The 12,556-nt window shown below is 45.3% G+C and overlaps 1 protein-coding gene across 1 annotated transcript in view; it reads right to left on the bottom strand.

The window, feature by feature from the left end:
• Positions 1-9,749: 9,749 nt before the first annotated feature.
• The window catches only part of CCDC88C (coiled-coil domain containing 88C), a 101,445-nt gene continuing 98,638 nt past the window's right edge, over positions 9,750-12,556 (bottom strand). The window contains exon 30 of the mRNA XM_074148728.1: positions 9,750-12,041. Within this exon, the coding sequence (XP_074004829.1) occupies positions 11,028-12,041 (1,014 nt within the window). The 3' untranslated portion in view covers positions 9,750-11,027. The remainder of the gene's footprint in view (positions 12,042-12,556) is intronic.

The raw sequence follows: 12,556 nt of genomic DNA, 5'->3' as shown, positions 1-12,556 counted from the left end.
GGTGACAGAGCACTGGAACAGGCTGCCCAGAGAGGTTATGGAGTCTTCTCTGGAGACATTCAAAATCTGCCTGGATGCATTCATGTACAGCCTGCTCTAGGTGAACCTGCTTTGGCAGTGGGGTTGGACTAGGTGATCTCTGAAGGTTCCCATCACCAGGCTAGGAAGTTTCCTAGTGGTGTCCGTAACCTGGGCCCCAGGGAGGCAGCAGATTTTTCCTAAGAGGAGGGTCTGTCTGGCATATTGGACCCTCTGTCCCCCTCAGAAGGGGGCCACCTACACCTATAACTCGTCTTTTCTTCCTCGTGGAGTTGGTCATAATACAGACTGTAGGCCTTTCTGACCTTGGCAACAACTCTGGTGTAGTCAGACTGTCACCCACATCATCCATTGACTGGCCTTCAACATCCAGAGCCTTGCATCTGTTGTACAGAGACACTTGGGAAGGTGAGGTGGGCAAGGAGGGGGTTCACCTGCTGCCCTGAGCATGGACTTGCCTCCATTCACTCACTTCCTTCAGCCTACTGCCTTTAGCCTGGTGGGGGGAGGGTACAGGATCCCCTTGATCTTGGGTTTTTCTGTCAGTTGCAGATCCTCCCTCTTCCCAAGAGAGGTTACTACTGTGCGATGTTGAGTCCCTGGCTGCAATCCAGCAAAACACACCATTTACATGTGCATTCAGTGACAGCGTTCATGTGCTTAACATGCCATGTAACGTGTAACACCAAGAGCAACATTAATACAAAATACTGTATTTGAACTTCTCGCTTTTAAGATTTTTACACCTTCCATCTAAATGACAGTGCTGAACTTCATCAATGCTCAAACAACTACATTCAGCAGTGATTTTTATATTAAAGTCAGCTTTTAGGTTTTGCAGTCTAGATATTTCCACAACTACAGAGAATGGGACCTAGGGTTCAACTTCCAAGATGACCAATCCCACCAACTGCAGTAACAAATAAGACACAAAGAAACAAAGAATGTGTATTTCTGGAGCATGTCTGGTATTTGAAATACCCTTCTCTCCTAGATGCCACTACCTGTTAATTTTCAGAAATAATTTCCACAAAAATATATGCATTTAAGGTATGGGAATAAGAAGTAACACAGTGTGAGATACAGAACAAGTTGCTGTGAGACATGCGGACTCAGCACCAGCAGCACAAAATTGTGCAATGATCTCCTGTAACTGTTGACTTATTAAACTAAGGTGTGCTTATGGACTACAGAGGTTGGTTGGTTATCTACTTCCTGGAAGTACTTAAGTGTTCCCAGAAATATTTAGTTCACTCTAACTGAACAAAGTTGACTATAACACAAAAAAATCCCACAGGTTAAAGACAAAACCAGGCAAGCTTTAAAAAAGGGGAGAGCAAGACTGGGCTGTGAAGCAAACATCCAGAGCCAGCTCTTGTGGCAGTCTCAAGCTGTTGTAATTGATTTGCTGCACGCCTGGCATGTCTTCAAAAACAACCCAAGCTCTTGGGGCTTTCTATTCAAGAACCTTGTCCTAGGAAATGCTGAGTGAGGATCCTGGGCCACACAGAAAGGCACTCAGAGGCACTGGGGTGCACCGAAAGGCACTCAGAGGAGCACAGAAAGGCATTCAGGGGTCCATGGATTGCAAAGAAGGGCATTCAGAGGCCCCAGGGCTGCACAGAATGGCACTCAAAGGCTTCCGGGAAGGACAGAATGGCACTGGGATGTCCCTGACATGCACCAAAAGACGCTTAGAGGCCCAAAGGTCTCACTGAGATGTACACAGTGGCCCCCGGGGCGCACAGAAAGGCCCAAGGAGGCTCATGGGTCTAAAAGAACATCATTTGGAGGTCCTGGGGCCACAAAGAAAGTGACGGGAAGGGCTGATGTGAACAGAAGGGTCCTTGGAGATGCTTGTACCACAAAGAAAGGCACTTGGAAGCCTCAGGGATGCACCAAAACATACTCAAAGATCCCTGGATGCACAGAAAAGCATATCATGGCCCCTGGACAACACAGAAAGGCACAGGGAGCCATGGAGGTCTCACTGGAAGGTACTAGGATGTCTCTGAGCCACACAGAAAGGCACTTAGAGGCTCTATGGGCACAACAAAATGCATCCAGGTCCCTCTTGGATGCACAGATTGCCCTGCGAGGCCTCTGGGACACACGGAAAGGCACTCTGAGGTGCTTGAGGCATTCACATAAAGGCACTCGGAGGCCCGTAGGGTGCACAGAAAGGTGCTTAGAGGTCCCTGGAGTGCCTGGAAAGGCTGTCCAAAGCCCCTCAGGTGCAACAAAAGCTCTTTAGTTTTTGCACAGAATGAGAAGTTTGGCTTCTAGGTGGGAAATATGGGTATAAATTAAACGCAGGCTTGTAAGTTTTTCTAAATCTTGGCTTAAACATACCTTTGGCAGCTGGAGGGGTCTGAGGCAGTCTGTGGGGCTGCAATCTCTTACATGCCTACATTTAATTTACACCCAGATCAAAAGAACGAAGCCCCAGTGACTTTCTGTTGTCTCTGGAACTCCACAAGGGCCTTGTTCTGCAGAAACCCAAGCCCAAATTCCCAGGTTGAGCTTTGGATGCATGTTAAACACTTAACATCTCCTGGGATCGCATGGATGATCTGACATATCCGTTTTTATTTTAAGTGAATCAACGACCTCGAAGAATTAGAATGGAGAAAGGGAAATATAAAACCCGATCAAAAGAAAAAACTTCAGCCAGAGAGACCCTTGCAGCAGTTTATAACCACAGTTCCACCCTCCTCTGCTGCTCCCCTTCTGTTTCCCACACTCCCCCAGTGGGAAGACGGGAATGATTATTTAAGGATTAGTTTCAAAACTGCTTCTAGAAAAGTATTCCTGAAGGACAACAACTTATCTACAGAAGCTGACAGAAGTGATCTCAATAGAGTAAGCAAAGCTTGGGAGATATATTTCCTTTAATAGAGATCACAGACTATTTATTTTGAGGAGCTTTCTTTTAAATTTCCCATCACTAAGAACACCTCATTTACTGTATGAACTAACTAAACAGAAAAAGAAATCATTCCGTCTTCCTTACGTTTGTGTTAGAAGACTTCAGGAAAATCATTTCATCAATTTAGATTATGTAGTTCTTAGTTTCATTCAAAGTCAAAGCACAGTATTATCCTCCAAAATAATTAGATTACAATAAAGTAGCATTTTGTACCTTATTTCTTCTGCATGTGCGCCATCTCCTGGCAGTCCTTGTAAGACCAGCTATTACCCATTTGAAGACTAGTTGCTAATCAACCATAATCAACCAACCATCTTTTCAAAAAAATACTTTTCAGCTCAAGAATTTGGGCTGAGCGTTCGTTACCTTTGTTTCAAGAACAAAGTAGCCCTTTCTCACCCTCATAAATCTGTATAACTGAACAGAACTGAACCTACATGGGACTTACTTTTTTGGAGTAGGATCATAAAACTTGTACTGATCCATTATCTTCTCTTCAAGTTTTTCCTTGTGTCTCCTTAAGGCATTCAATTTATCACTGTGAGGGGGAAAAGCATATTCTGAACCATCTCTATGAAATTAAGCATAATCAAAAAACTGAAGACCAAAAGCCACCAGGAGAGGAAAGAGACTGAAATATCTTCCTATCGCATAACCTTCAGAATCCTACGGAGCTCATTCACTGTCTGTTTTTTGTTTTTTGAAAATTCGTTTGCTGATTGTTCAGTCTTATTCACAGATCACTGACAATTACTCAAAGGTGAAGATCCTTACGTAGTCTGAATTTCTTCTCTACATGATAACTGCGTGTTTTATTCCTGTTCTGCTTACTCTGTTGTAATGAGAGAAATAAATAATGTTTGATCGTTTTAAGACTACTTTGGTCTCCTGTGAGCAGTGCCAGAGCACTTTCAGCACCACCATGTAATCTTGCTATTTTTCTTAACTCATTATTTTATTAACCTGCATGACAGATGTTAGCGAATTCTTTCTAAATGTACAGTATGTTTAAATAGGGTACCTCACTTAAGAGTGTCACCCTGTGTGCAGGGGATGCAGCAACGTACGTTGACACTTGCATCCTTAAAAACAACATCAAAGGAAGCAGTTCTTATAATGCAAATGACAAAAACTAGAGGAGTATGAGTATTTGCAGTTCCTCAGGAATGTGAATATGCCCATACACACACACACACCAGTAGAAGCCACTGGGGGCACCGGTGCAGCGAATGCCAGAAGTCATCAGCACATTTTGCTGTGACTGTGATAAAAACATAGCGCCCCGAAATATCCCTGCGAAGATACACCTCTGCCAGTCACAGAGAAACAGCCAATTTTAAAACAGCAACTAGGTGGAAGATGAAGCACCGCTGGAAAAAGCTGCAGAGAACAAGCACCATCGATCCCAGCGGAGATGAACGCAGAGCACAGTTACTCTGCAGTCACAAAAACTTCAAAACCAAACCAAAAGCAGCAGACAGCACCAAATACAGTCACTCCTGCCAACTTGCTTTTTCTTTCAGGCTGCCACTTCCCTTCATCCCAGGGTCAAATTACAGCCTGTCCCAAATTCCAGTCCATTGAAGGGCCGCACAAAAAGTACCTGTCTCCCAGAGAAAAGCTGCTTTTTGCTATTCAATCCCAGTAACAGCAGTGCAGTTTAATTGACCTTAATTTTTGTTTTCTTCCTCCATTCAGCTCCAGGATATTTCCAATTCAATGTCCGTACAACAAATGGAAGAACCTGAGAGCAGAGGAAGGTTTCACATCCAGCTCCGAGAAGAATTTAAGACAGACCATGTCCAAATCCAGAGTCGGAGAAGACAAACTCCACAGTCAGTCCCTTGGCAGGGATTACCCATGGCTGCCTCTGCAGAAACTGCGTTGTCAAGCCTTTTGCCATTTCTCTGTGATAGGGCTACTCTGTTCATTTCTACCCAAGCCCTCTATTTTTCAAAAGGGCTGCTTAGAGGGGAACGATACACTGGTCCAGTTTTACCGCCTTGGCCCAGCTCCACATGCTGCCCTCGAGCGTGAAAACCCTGGAGGCGGACCACAGCTGCTCCCCTAGATATTAGGGAAAAGGTAAGAAAGAAGAGACTGTCTGCAAAACCGAAAGTGATTCTGCATCTCTGGAGCCCTAGCGAAATCCCCAGGCAAATTTTTCTTGCAGTCCGGATTCAGCACGGAGTCTACCATTTGAGCAGGATTTGTGCTCTACCACCAAGGGCAAGGTTACCCATGCTCCAGGCTGTTCAACACTCACATTCACTCCACCTCTTTAAGCATCAGGCACTTGGGCAGAGGAGGCTTTTTTAGAAGATTTTCTTATACATGGAAATAAAATCCATTTTGGCTCCAACACAATCCATTCCTGGGACTGAACAATCATATTTGTCTTGACTCCTTTTGGCTTTCACTCTTTCTGCTGCTTTGCTAGGAGAAATACTCTGGGTAGGCATTTGTGACTCACAGAACTTTAAAAATGCTCAGCTATGATGAAACAAAAAAAAATGTGGCAAAAGGAACCCAGAAAAATAATTACTGGCCAGCACTGGTAAGATAATAATACAAATCCCTGCAATGTGTAACACTCCGTGGCAGTTTTGTCTGGGACAGAGTTAACCTTCTCACTAGCAGCTGGTATAGTGCTATGTTTCCGGTTTTAAGATGAGAATAGTGTTGGTAACACACTAATGTTTTTAGTTGTTGCTAAGCTTTCAAGGCCTTTTCTGCTCCTCACACCGCCCCACCAGCGAGTGGGCTGGGGATGCACCAGAAGTTGGGAGGAGACACAGCCGGTACAGCCGACTCCAACTGACCAAAGGTATATTCCACACCATATAACCTCATGTCACACATAAAGCTGGGGGAAGGAGGAGGAAAGGAGAGACTTTCAGAGTTATGGCATTTTGTCTTTCTTGTTTCGCTTTGCTTGTGTGCACAGCTTTTGCTTTACTTATTAAATAGTCTTTATCTCAACCCACAAGTTTTCCTCTTTCCTTTGATTCTTCTCCCCTTCCCACTGTGAGGAAGAAGTGAGAGAGTGGCTGCGTGGTCGTAGTTGCTGGCCTGGGTTAAACCACGACACCCTCCACAGCAGGGATTCTGTTTTTCCAGTGAGTTTTTCCAGCATCTCTACAGGATTAGACTTCTCCAGAGTAAGCCACAAAGAACTGCCCAAGGATCCGTTAATCAATTATAGCTAGTAAGACTGATCTGCTGAGGAGGACGCTGCACTCTCAAAACTGCTAAAATCAACCTGCTTTGAGTGTAGAAAAGACCACCATCTGCTCCCCCTACAACATCTCAGACCTGAAGTCACATCTTGGCAACAGACACCCCAAATTGTTAATGTTTCCAATGGTGATCTGAGAACTTAACACTAGAGACAACCTGTTGGTAGAAAACTACCTTTTCCTTAGGCTAGAACTGTTTAATAATCGATACTCATCAAGAAAAGAAAGAAGCCAGCAAGCAGCCTCAACACACCTAAACCTGATAATCTCAAGCAAAGCCTGAATCAATGAGAACCATTAATCAGTGTGAGAGAGACTTGCTAAGCAGGAGCAGTGGCTGTGTAATTGCTTACAGCTCATTTAGTTGACAGCCAAGCAGCTGTCCTGTCACACAGCCCTGGTGGGTGTTCTAATCACAATAGGTTTATTTCTGTATTTTATCAAAATCTACCTCACGTTGTATTGCCAGCTCCACAGTCTTTGGGAAAGAAAAGTTTAGCACCAGTTTGTAGTCCGCCCTCAAAGATCACCCTTGAGTTGTCCTGACCTGGAGCTTGGCTGTCTGCGTCTGCAGGGCAGTATTGTGCTCCTGAAGGAAGACATTCTGCTTCTGTAGTGTCAGGATCTGATTGTTGAAGGAGACATTCTGTGTTTCCAAATGCTTCAGCTGCTCCTTAAGCAGCTGCTTCTCAGTATGCAGGGCTGCATTCTGAAAGAGAGATGGCATTGAAGGGGTGACAGGAAGAAATGAAACAGCTGGCCTGATCATTTGGAGTCCTATCAAAAATGAGAACCAATTGGGGATGATCATTCTGCAACAAATGTCCAAAAGCAAACTCTCGCCAGCCTTCAATGAACCTAGGACAGATGTTATACACAGGACTAACCCCTGCAGCGATGTTACACAAGACATGTTTAGCATTACAGTCCCATGCAGTCCTAAGAGATACCAGAGGAATCTGGGAGGCTTACGTGCTCCAGAAAACCCATTGGATTCCTATAAGCTCAAAGATCCAGTTCCCAGCAACCCACTCATGATCGCAAGGGAAGCCTGAGGAAGCAGTCGGCAGTAGGAATTGCTGCTTGCCCTGGCTGTGCAAAGCATCATCCAGTGCTGGCAGACGGTCAGTGATGAGCTGGATACACGAGAGCATAAAGCAGCTTGGAGAGTACCTGAGCCAGAAGATGACTCGGCTGCTGTAGGAGCTGGAGCAGGGCGGTTCCCCCTGGGGAGCCCTGCTCTTTGCTGCCTCGCAGCTGTGGCAGTTCTGGGCAACCGCTGCAGTCCTGGTCCTGAATGTCAGGCTCTGCTGATGGCTAAGGAGCTGCCAGGCAGCCAGCAGCAGTGAGGAGGGCACTTCCACAGACCAGCTCTTAAGGAGAAGCAAGACAAAAAACCCAGTGTTGGACTGGATGTGCGCAGGATTTCGGCCAAGCGCCTGCTGGACCTGTCAGAATCCTTCACAATGGTGGAGGAGCTGGTAGATGAAGTTCTCTGTATCTGCTGAAAACAGTTTCATGCTGTGACTGAACACCTCAATGGGTAAGAAATTGGCCAGATGGTTGGACTCAAAGACTTGTGGTCAATGGCTCTACGTCCAAGTGAGCAGGGACAAGTGGCGTTCCTCAGGGGTTGGTACTGGGATGGGTGCCATGTTTGTTGGCAACATGGACAGTAGGATGGAGTGCACCCTCAGCAAGTTTGCCAATTACATCGAGCTGTGTGGAGTGGTCAACACACTGGAGGGAAGGGATGCCATCCAGAGGGAACTGGACAGGCTTGAGAAGTGGGCCCGTGCAAACCCCATGAAGTTCAACCAGGTCAAGTGCAAGGGTCAGGGCACTCCCAAGCACAAATACAGGCTGGGCAGAGAATGGCTGGAGAGCAGCCCCAGGGAGAGGGACTTGGGAGTGTCGGTTGATGAGAAGCTCAACATGAGCCAGCAATGGCAGCCTCCAGTACCAGCTTTGAAGACAGACCTTTACGGCCCAGTCTATTTCTCCAGTCAAACAACCCTTCATAACGATAATTTCATTTGTAAGTTTTAGTAACTGAACTATTTCATCCTGCACTCTTAGGTCAGGTTGATTCTGCCTGGTACTAGCAATTTGTAAAAACATTCCCACGTTTTCCAACTTGCCTTGAACATCTCCAGTGCTGCCAGGATCTGATATTCTACGACTCTGATGGGCAAAGAAGCAATTGTTAGGATAAAATTTTTTGGTGGAGCTTACCACAACTGATTATTTTTTTTCACCTTTCATCTAAAAATGCAAACCCACAATTCAAATTCTCTCAGCACAGATGGGGTCATGTTTAACAAAAAAAACCAACCCCAAAGTGTTAACACCTTTACATCTATTTCAACATCCAGGCTGTAGTCATTTCACGTGAACTAACGATTTCTGGAGCGATTCTTCCACGTTCTATCTTAAAGTCATTTACCTTTGGCTGATCTTCTAATATGCCCCCAAACATCTGGATGATCAGAAAACTCTTACTTGGCAGCCACCGAATCTATCAAAGAAGAGTTGAAAACAATTAATGAATTGAGCAGACTGCTACGGCAGGACAGGCACCTATCCCAAAATTTTTCTGCATGTTCTCAGGAAGGCCCAAGAGCCACAGCATCGTGTGCTTCAACAGTTGTTCCATGTTATGACATCTGTATTTAAAATTATCCCATACTTGAAAGGTACTATGTAAGTATTAAGTGCATTTTTACTCAAACTCACTAGACCTGACAAAGTCAATAAGTGTAAATAGCTCAGAAAATGACAAGTAAGATGTAAGTGAGTGGGCAGGTATTTATAGCAAAAGCAGATCTACAGGAACTGACAACTCACAGATCAATTCCTCAGCAGCCCAGCCTGCAAGGCCATGGAACACACGCCTCCAAAAAGGCACTGAAACAAAGGAGAAACACCAGTTTTTAGAGATCTGCCCAAGAATCAGCACTGAGAGGGAATTCGTGGAAGAATTTCAATTCACCAAAAACACTCAGTAGGTTCTAAAATTGCTGTATAGCACATAATTTAAAAATTGTTGCAAAACTGTCGTTAGCAATTAAAATAGCAGAGATGGCAGAAAGTTCCTTTTGCCATTCTCTTCATGTTCAAAGATGAATAATTTCTCACTTTTGTAAGGAATCCTGAGAGTTAAGCACAAAACAGGTTGTACAAAATGCAAGCTTGGTCAAGCTGACAGCGGGCTTGGCACTGTGTGACGTGCTCAGAGAAGCATAAAAATCTAACGGTCTGATTCTACAGCGACCTCTAAGTCACTTAGTTTGCACGATCAATCCTCCTAAGGTCTGCAGAAAGAAGGTTACAATCAAATGGAAAGATTTCTCCTACGTCTTTTGTGGCAACATTACAAAAACAAAGGCAACTGCCACGTGCCTGAGTGCTTACACTGAAGGTGCTTGAGGTGCCTGAGGCTTACACGAAGCTGCTGCAGAGAGATCTCCATCCAGCACCATGACTCACAACTCTCCAATGAAAAAAAAAAGTACACCACCAATTGATTTTATTTTAATCTTTATTATAAACAATTTTGTAGTTTCCAGAATGGGATTACTACGTACTAGATAACAAAAACATCTGCTGAATCAGTTTCAGCTTTTACTAGAATAAATCAGAATCAGCAAAACAAGTATTATTTTTTTTAAGGATTTAGTCTATTGCAAGAAAAAGAGCTTTACAAACACGAAATAGAATTAAAGATATGCATTTGATCATATATACATAAGCAGCTGATGACACTCTGGACAGAAACACACAAGGAACTTCTTTGCACATAAATAGATTTTTAAAAGTATATTTCTTTCACATGTATACAAAATTATTTTGCTTTCTATACTGAGCAAAGTTCTTGGAGACAAACGAGGATTTCTAAGAGACAAAATCCCACGTTTCTTAGGATGTGGGCTGTCATGCACACACGGATGTAATAGTACAATTTACACAGCATTCCTATACAATACTTGAGCTTCTTATATACATACAAGACACTTTTGTACATGAGATGCCACCTTTGCAGTTGAAATAGCATCTCCCCTGAAAGGCTGCATTAGTTCCAGTGTTCGTATAAAAGATAAAACAAGTTTCAAAAGGCAGCACCACTTGGCTTGCAGAGTCAAGGACCCCCTGAGCTGCAGCTGAGTGAAGGCAGCGGGGAATGACGCCAGCCTCTCTGCGTTACACAGACCCAGCAGGGAAGATGTGACCCTTGAAGTCTACATGTTACCTCTATAAAATGTGGCTGTGGCAGGAAGAATTGATTTTAACAGACCCATGGCTAAAGCCACACACTTTTGCTCCTCAGCTTTCTCTGTAAGCTACCTAAGCCAAGTGTCTGGTTCTGTCTTTGAGGGGAGAAGTTTGGCTTTTATATGACCTTTTCAGTATGGTCAAGTTGTAGATCAATGGTGGGGCTGGGTTCAGCACACACATGACCTGTGAAACTCTTCTTTAATGCAGGTAGGAGGGGAGCACAGCACAGCGATGACAGAGGACCCTGCTAAGCCTCTCCTGGAGCGGGAAATACTCAGCACCTGTGAGAACCAGGTGCCAAGCCTGCTGTGAAGATTAGGTCAGGCTTCCACTTTGTTTCAGGCACAACAGCATCAAAGGAAGGGCTGGGGTTTTTTTGCTCCTTGTTTCTCTTAATCATACTTTGTCCAACTAGGAGACGGTACCCGTTGAACACTCAGAGCAGCACGCACGGGATGCCTTTTAAGACCGGGCACGATGTCTAGACAAATGCTACCCGGACGTCAGCAATGCCAGATGCACATACTACTGGCTGCATCCGTGGGTTACACACACCCATATTCATACCAAACTGTCTGCTGATCCCCCTGGGGATCCGGAGACCCAGGAGTGCTGTTGGAGCTGCTTCCTCTCATGGGCTCCTCCATAGTCCCAGCGCTGCCTTCTGGCAGTTTACCCTGGCACTTGGTAAGTAGGGCATCACCCTGGCCTTGCCCTAGGGAAATATTCCCCTCGGTGCTGCTGGACACAGCTCTGGCAGGGGCCGTGGTGGCCACCTCCCCAGAACGAGGTGCTGGCTTGGGTTTGACTTTAGAGGGAGTGTGTGATGCGGGTGAGTAGTGCTGCCCAGGGTTCACACGCTCCTGCTGCGGCACGTTCAGATTGCTAGTGGATGCAGTGGGTGAGGCAGAGAACTGATGGAAGGAGAGCGGCCTCTCATCCTTCGGCGGGGCCAGGGAAAGGCGCCTCACGTCAAGCTGCCGACAGCGGGAATCGACACCTTGCATTGAACCCGCCACCTTTGCAGACTGTGGCCTCTCTCTTAAGGTTACCTGTGAGCTGGCTGGCACAGAAGCCCTGGCAGTCTGACTGACAGTGTCCTTGCCCCCACGCAGGTCTGCTGCTGACTTCTGAGGGCTCTCCTGCCTATATGTCTCTGGGCCGGTGGCTCTGAGGAGGTCTGCAGAGGCTAAGCTAAATGCTCTGCTCAGTGATGTACTCCTCCTGCTCGCGGTTCCAGGCTGCTGAGGCTGTGCCGTCTGCCGCATCCCACTGGCAGGCTGGTGCTGCGGTGTGTGGGGAAGCTTAAGGGACCCCTGGGAGTTTGCCAGAGGCTCAGGTTCAACTTGTCTGAGGTTTGGCTTCACATAATTTCCAGGCTTAGCTGTTCTTCCTTCTTCGTTGGCGATGGTCATCTTTACAGTTGGAGCAACAAGACTAGTGGGCATCTTAGCAGCCTCCTTTCTGGATGGCTGAACCAGCACGTTCCCAGTAGCTGAAGGCTCATTTGCTTTCCTAAAATAATTGCCGAGCAAGTCATCTCTGTTATTGGAGGTGTCCTGCGGTGAGAAAATATGCACAAACCACATTAATGACAACACTTTTTGCGTAAAGAATCATGCAGAGCTTTATGTTCAGCTAATCTTCCTTCCCACTTAATTCAACCCAAACACAACCATAGATTTAATATTTAAAGTGGGGAACAGAAGATGTAAATGTTTACAAGAGGTATAAATCCAAATCAAGGAGTAACACGTTCATTATAATTAGATTTTGACAGTCTTGTTTGCCAGATTAATTGTCACAAATTTTAAAATTTTGATTTCACTTGCAACCTGGGCACCAGCTCTTTTGCTTCCTTTCACATCAGCCACTGTCACTGTAACATCAATATCATATTAATGACATTAGCTGTTGGTATCAGCAGATATCAAGACGGTCTGTCATCTTCCAGAATACAGTTCCATCTGGGTAACACTCTACCGTAACCTCAGGGATGTAACAGGAGAGAACACCTTGGGGAGATGCACTAGCATTACAGCAGAGTTTCACTGCTTCTCCACTGATTCCCCTC

The sequence above is a fragment of the Numenius arquata genome, chromosome 6, assembly GCF_964106895.1.
Source record: "Numenius arquata chromosome 6, bNumArq3.hap1.1, whole genome shotgun sequence".
In the NCBI taxonomy this organism is placed as follows: Eukaryota; Metazoa; Chordata; class Aves; order Charadriiformes; family Scolopacidae; genus Numenius; species Numenius arquata.
Note: the sequence above shows the minus strand (reverse complement) of the source record. Positions and strands in the feature narration are given on the sequence as shown.